General features: G+C 45.8%; 1 protein-coding gene across 1 annotated transcript; it reads right to left on the minus strand.

Annotated features, from left to right (window-relative positions):
- Positions 1-307: 307 nt before the first annotated feature.
- Positions 308-1,659, minus strand: GPR6 (G protein-coupled receptor 6). Its single transcript, XM_051792427.1, has one exon. It carries the CDS (start codon positions 1,657-1,659, stop codon positions 670-672), a length of 990 nt encoding a protein of 329 aa, XP_051648387.1. The 3' UTR covers positions 308-669.
- Between the last annotated feature and the right edge of the window lie 5,473 nt (positions 1,660-7,132).

Raw genomic sequence — 7,132 nt, forward strand, 5'->3', positions numbered from 1 at the left:
TACTCTTTGCCAGACTAAAGAAGAGAACAAACAAATAAGCAAGCAGAAGGTGCCTTTGTTGGTGCAGTATTTCATCTCTATAGTGAATGATGATCTCTTTAGGCAGAATTACATGGGGAGCTTTCAAGGGTCTTTGTTCAACAGGCAAATTTGCCAACTCTCCTATGTCTAAAAAGCATCTAAACACACAAAGTTATATTACATTTTACATATTTTTATTTGTATACAAAATGTTATAATTTATCAATATTGTGCAGCAAGGTATTGACACACACATACATACATACACTCCCAGCCCCGTCTCCCCCCCAGACACACACACGTATAAATACAACACAAACACAACTTTCTTTCTATCTGCCCTTCAGAAAGGCAACACTGTTTTGGCAGGTGAGCAGCTAGAAATAAGGTGCTATAATTAAGCGGTACCAGACTGTCTTCACTTCACAAATGTGATGTGCAGATTTATATACAACCACATTGTTATTATTTTGATGGAACCCAAAACTCCACACCCTGAACCACTCTCAGAGATACAAATATGTATAAAGTGCTAATACTTAAGCATGTTTCCAATGATTTCACAATGTAGTTTGAAGTTTAGAACAGGCACTGTAATAGTCCACTCGGGAGATTGTCACTCTGTGCAGTGCGGCAGAGAAAAGTCACTCAGACATCGCTGGGGGACCGGGAACGAAAGGACACTTTAGTCTGAAAGCAGCCGCAGAGGAGCACCCACATGGACCTCTGGATTTCCTGGTTTCTGTAGGCATAAATGATGGGGTTGATCATGGAATTGTAGGTAGCGGGTAGAAGCGTGGCATACGTGTACACAGAAGGGTAGTCAGGATCCCCCACCACGCAGTAGATGGCAAAAGGCAGCCAGCTGGCTCCGAAAGTCCCGAGGATTATAGCCAGGGTAGCGACTCCTTTTTTGGTGGCGACATAGTGGGAAGCAGTCAGAAAGTGCTGCTGGAGAGCTATCTGGTGGGCATGCCTGCAGACGATCTTGCAGATCTCGATGTAGAGATGGAGCATGATGAGGAAAATGAGAAAGAAAGAGGCAGACAGCAGCGTCACGTTACTCTTGGTCAAGGGTCTGACGACGCTGCAGGCGGCACGGTCGTGGAGGCAGTTCCAGCCCAGGACGGGCAGCAGCCCCAGGCAGAGGGAGACCCCCCAGGCACCCGCCAGCATGGTGTGAATGCAGAGCACCGTCCTCTCCGAGTAGTAGGTGAGGGCATTGTAGAGGGAGAGGTAGCGATCGACCGTGATAGCCAGCAAGCTACTCACGGAGGCGGCGAAGGAGGCCACGAGGAAGCCCACCGTCAGCAGGCTGATCGTCTCCGAGCGGATCACGTACTGGAAAACGAAGTTGAGGATGAGGCCGAGACCGGCCAGGAGGTCAGCCGTGGCCAGACTGCCCACCAGCACGAACATGGGGGTGCGCAGGGCGGGCGAGTAGCAGATGATGGCAACCACCAGGGCGTTCTCGCAGGCGATGGCGGTGCCGGACACGCAGAGCATCACATCCCAGGGATTCAGGGCGGCGGGCGCGGGGGGTCGCGACGAGAGCTCCAGCGAGGCGTTGCCGCCGCCGGCCGGCAGCCGGGGGGCTGCCGCTCCGCTCTCGTTCAGCGCTGCTGCCGCCGCCTCCATCGGCGCCCGGGCGGCTGGGGCTGTGCGGGGGCCGAGGCGGAGCGCGGGGGCGACGGCGGCAGGGCTGGCGGGGCGGCGGCAGGGCTGGCGGGGCGCTCATGCCGGGCGGCGGCACCGCGCCCGCCCCGTCTGTGGTGCTGAACCCGCAGAAGTTTCCCGCCGGCCCGGTCGCCCCCCGCGCCCCGCCCCGCGCAGCCCCCGCCCCGCGCACACGTCAGAGGCGAGCGGGGAGCGGGGGGGGCTCTCAGGCGTAGGGTGGGCTGGGGACGCTCCGTGATGCCGAGGCTGGAGGGTCATCGCTGGCCGGCTCTCCCCGCCCGGCTCCGGGGCAGGGAGGGTCTCCCGGGGCCACGGGGGGAGGAGCCGCCCCTCCCATGGCTGCTTTCCCCCCCGCTCCGCAGCCGCTTCTCCCGCGATGGATGCCGTCCGTGCAGCGCTTGGCTGGAAGGGTTCTGAGCCCAGCGGGAGCTCTGTGCACCGCCGGAGGGAAACGTGTCGGGGTAGCGCTAGAAATAGCTGTGAAAAAGCCTGTTCCACAGTTACACTGTCTGAACAGTGTATACCCTGGGGTTAACAGCCTGTTCACCACCGAAAGGATGGATCTGCGCTGTTTTCTAAGGTCTCCCAAATGATAAGGTCAAACCACAGAAGATCTAATCCCAAGGGTGTAAAAGATACCATATCTCTTCTTGTCCCTCTCTTTTGTGTCTCAAAATTAACCAGCAGCCAGGGTGTTTCCTCTCTAAAGCACATGAATAATTGAAGCAGAATCATAGAATCCTTGGGATTGGAAAGGGCCTCTAGAGATCATCTAGTCCAACCCCCCTGCCAAGGCAGGGTCACCTAGAGCAGGTGACATAGGAACACGTCCAGGTGGGTTTTAAATGTCTCCAGAGAGGGAAATTCCGCGGCCTCCTTGGGCAGCCTGTTCCAGTGCTCTGCCATCATCAATGTAAGTAAGTTCTTCATGTTGAGGTGGAACTTCTTGTGTTTTAGTTTATGGCCACTGCTCCTTGTCCTGTTGCTGGGCACACCAAAAGAGCCTGGCACCATCTTCTTGACAACTACCTTTGAGCTATTTATATGTATTGATGAGATCAAGGGATAAGTGCCTCATGACCCTTGCTACCAGAACTGGTATCGAACAAATGTGTGCAGTGGGTACTTTCCCCCCTTGTAGCAATGTGACTTTCCTAGAAGATAAGGTGCCCCTGCCCCAATCTGGGAGGGTCTGTTCATTCTGTCACTGACAATCGAAAGAATGTGGAAACAAAATACCCTCTTGGTTATGGGAACAGCATGCAAACCATTTAGAAACAACTCTGAAAAATTCATTAGAAGAAAATGTGTTTACTGTCTTCAACAGTCCAAATGAAGAAGTGTGCCATGTGCCATGGTAAAAGGTGGGCACACTCAAAGGGAATTAGAGTGTCAGCATTCATTACATCCATTACCATCGTGTCCTCCTGCTAAACGCTATTATTAAGACAAGCTGCAGACACTGTATCTCCGTAAAAAAGTGAAGCCATTCCTTCACAGGATTTCTGAAGCACAAATCTCAGAATTGCTTAATTTGAAAGGGACCAGTGGAGGTCAGATCTGGGGCATCTCTCTGGTCCCACCACCTGCAACCATGCAAAGGTTTTCCTCAGGGTTTCGTTCAGTCAAGTCTGAATATTCCCACGGAAGGAGATTTTACATCCTCTCTGGGAAACCTGTGCCCATGCTTTGCCCTCAACTATAAAGATTTTTCTTTTTTATTTAGTAATTACCTTCGCTGCAACTTGTGCCTGCAGGCCCTGTGTGGTGTCCCAGTGTCTGTATGTTTTCCCATGCCTTTCCAGGCATTACAACAGCATTAGTAACTGCAATTAGGAAAAGCAGTTTCAAGCAGGTTTAAGAAGGGCTTGTAAGTCTACATAGCTCAAGCACTTGGTCAAGTACCCCCACTACAGTTCAGAACACAGCAGTTACCATATTTCTTTTGCCAAGCAGAGAGGGTGTATAGCCAACATAAACTTGGATTAAGACTGAGAACACAAGAATCCTAGTGTGGAAACACATGCTATAGACCAAGTCAAGTGGAGGCAAGGAAAAATCCAAGGTAAAATAAAATTTTGGACTTGCACAGAGGAAATCCTCCAGTCTAGCCCCAAACAGATGGTTTATTTCAATATTCATTAAAATGCCTGTGGCAGAGTAACTTATTTAAAACATTTTCCAAAATCGATTAAAAATGGTGCCATTCAAATTTAGCAAGTCAGGTTTGCAAACATGAATGAGCTGGGCTCCACAATGAAGCTGTAAGATCTGCAGTATTTTTATGGCATCTATAAAGCACAGAGAGAAACATGTAATCAATCTACTTTTCACTAATGAAATGCGATGTGGAAAGTCTTGGTTGTGAGTAATTTCTCACATCTGTGACCAACCTGTTACCTCTGGGAAACAAGTTTGTTGCAGGTCTTGGTTATGATAGCATGTATATCAGAAGTCAGTCTATGCTTTTTATATTATGGATATATGGCATTTTAAATCTCTCTGTTCTTGAATACTTTTTCCTTAACTGAAAACATTAAAAGCCCATGCTGCTGAGGCAGAAGTCATTTCATGTGTGGTGGAACCCTGTGAGAGTGTTAGGATCTGAAAGACATAGGAAGAGTTTTCAACCTATGAGCAGTCTAATCTCACACCCCTTACTTGTGGTATTCACTCAGTGAAACAATTGCTCAAGCACCGTAGTGTGTCTCTGAAAGGGAGATGTGTGTGTCCAGCTCGACTTTGCTCTTTGTTGTCAGGTGTTTTCTGAATTCTTCTGGCTCTTTAGTTCCTGCATTTCTCTTGACTTTTACCTTTTCAAGAGAAGGATACTCTTACAGTCCTTGTGGGGTTCTTACTGAGCTCAGCGAGCAGTGCTGTGCATCTTCCTCATCTCCCTCACATTGCCAAGTATTGATGGGCAGGGTTATTGACCAACTCCAAGCTTATTAAAATGGTTACACCTCCTTGGGAACTGTTTATATTTCCAGAGCTGCCATTAAAGGCCTTTTATCTTCCTAGTAGAGCTTCTTGCATCAGTCATTCCAACAAAAGGTGAGCCATATGGATTGCTCTTAATTTTAACTGGCTGTGGGGAAAAAGGAGGAATCAAAGAGTAGATAAAGCTGATGCCTAAGAGTGGCTACAATTACTGCAGCACCGTAAAGGAACAGCAGGGAGAGAAGTCTGGTCAGACCTCCTGCACTGTCATCAAGATGTTTTCATCTTGCCTTCCTAGCTGAGAGTGGATCTGCAGATCTCACAGATGAATATAAATATAAAAAGCTATATTTTCAGCAGTGCATACCTAAGCACAGAGTATGATATGTCAGTAATTATCTTAGTGAGTTTCTGAAAATTAAGCAGCAACAAAATTAAAAAGTTACTGAAACAAATTATTTAAAAACTCTCTGCTTGACTTCTCCATCTGTTCTGAGATTTGAGCAATATTGTGGTGTAATTTTAGTATGTGATTACTTAATTTCAGTTAACTATGGATTATTTTGATAGTTGGTATTCTTTAATGATTAATAAGTAGGCTGAGTAAATGTTAAGTATTATTAAATGTGCTTTATATAGCAAGAGTTGGAACCAACAAAAATTTCACTTCAAAATTTATCTTTCCAATAACACGCCAAGAATATTGAAGAGTCATTTTTCTTCTGGCAACATAAAGAAGCCTCAAAATAAAGGCTGAAAGAGGAGAAGAGACGGAGGGATAACACAGATGGTGAGCTAACCAGCGCTGGCATTTCAGAGATTTCTATGCAGCTGGTGTGAAAAGATGTTTTAAACGCTAAGCAATACATTTAGGAATCTCTTCAAGTTTATAATTTTCCTGACTTGGTGAACTCAGCCTAGTTACCTAGTGACACCAATTACTAGGTTTTTACTAACAATACCCTCTGGTTGATCCTTCAGATTTGGACAGGTGTCCACCTGAAAACATGCTGTATTGCAAAACTTACTGATGACATAAACCTCAGAGAGGGTCAGACACCATTTAGAATTTCAATCTCATCCTTCACAGTCTTGTTTCTCCATCACACATTGTGTTTCTCATGAGGACCTTGACTGTGCTTCTTGATGGAGCACCCAGGGTGCCATCACTCCCTTTTGCTTGGCTGCTCTGTCCCTCATGCAACTACAGTCCAGAAAACAGCCTATATGTCTGTAAAATCTATTTTACTTGCACAGTTAGGGTACATGGGACTGCATAAACTCATGAAAACAACTGTTATACTTTTTCTAGAACATGCTTGGGTTGAAAATCCTGGTTTACATTGTTGCATTCACAAAGCTGCATTTCTCCAATGGATTTTATGTGTGCTTTGGAAAGTGGTATTGTGTCTTATGTGATCTCTTAATCACTAGCAGAAAGTTCAGGGACAAATCTCATATAAGCAGGTGAAAATCTGCTTTCCATACTGTAAGAAACATTGGTCATTAGAAATGGATTCAGGCTGAATCTTAGGTTGAATCCCACAGAGTTTGAGCCCTCATTAATTTCTTTTTCAGTGAGAAGAAGATGTAAATGCAGGTATGTACAGAAAAACAGAAGCACAGCAAATACTATTTTGAGCTTGCACTTATGACGCTCAAAGGATTTTGGAACACTTTCAAGGGAGAGTCTCCCTTTTCCTTTGTGGGGTAGGATTTCTGCTTAGCACAATCCACACATCTGCTTAGCAATCTCCACATCTGTCAGCCCACTGCCACCAGCCAACCAGGCTAAGCCAGAGGACCTGGCTTAGTTTCTGAAGGAATAATGCTGGCCAGCAACTCTTGGATGCTTAAAGAGCTGCACATGGGTTTGTATAGAATTCATTAGGAAAGGCATGGTCATTGCTTACCTTTATTGAAAAAGATAGTCGCTGGTCCACTCTGTTTTTTCTAAGATTAGGGATGAATATACTGAAGCTAAATACACATATTTTGCAGCCTTTCCTTCCTTGCCCTGCTTGTTCTGTTGATGGAAAGCAAGCAGCAGCAAGAAAGGTCATTCATCATTAGATGTGTCATCAAGTGCAGTGGAACAAGATCTTTTATTGTTCTCATTCTTTCAAACTTTTCCCAAACCTTTTTGCTTAAGTTTTTAAATAGCTTCAAACTAGCCTTTAATTTGTTCCAGGGCTTTTCTGCACATCTGAGAGAGAGAATCCAGAGTTCACCTAACCAATGTCTTTTTGCAGCTTTGTAAAAAGAAACTGCAAATTTATTTCACTAAGATGTTTGTGTTTCATGTGATCCTATAAGTTGCTGAACAGTGACTACACAGGAGGGTGTAGATACATTTTTTTCATTGCAGTTAAAAGTGAGTTTGAGAACAATTTTTCCAGATACTAGAATGCAAGCTAAAAATAAATTTAATAGTGGAAAAAGCACCATGCTCATCTTCTTCTCTGAAACTGCTTTCTTAGAAATCACAAGAAGA

This window comes from Manacus candei, unplaced genomic scaffold (assembly GCF_025592945.1).
Source record: "Manacus candei isolate 608988 ecotype Guabito, Panama unplaced genomic scaffold, ASM2559294v1 h1tg000034l, whole genome shotgun sequence".
Classification (NCBI taxonomy): domain Eukaryota; kingdom Metazoa; phylum Chordata; class Aves; order Passeriformes; family Pipridae; genus Manacus; species Manacus candei.

Coding starts and splice junctions, on each gene's coding strand:
- GPR6 (XM_051792427.1), bottom strand. CDS start 1,659: ATGGAGGCGGCGGCAGCAGCGCTGAACGAGAGCGGAGCGGCAGCCCCC.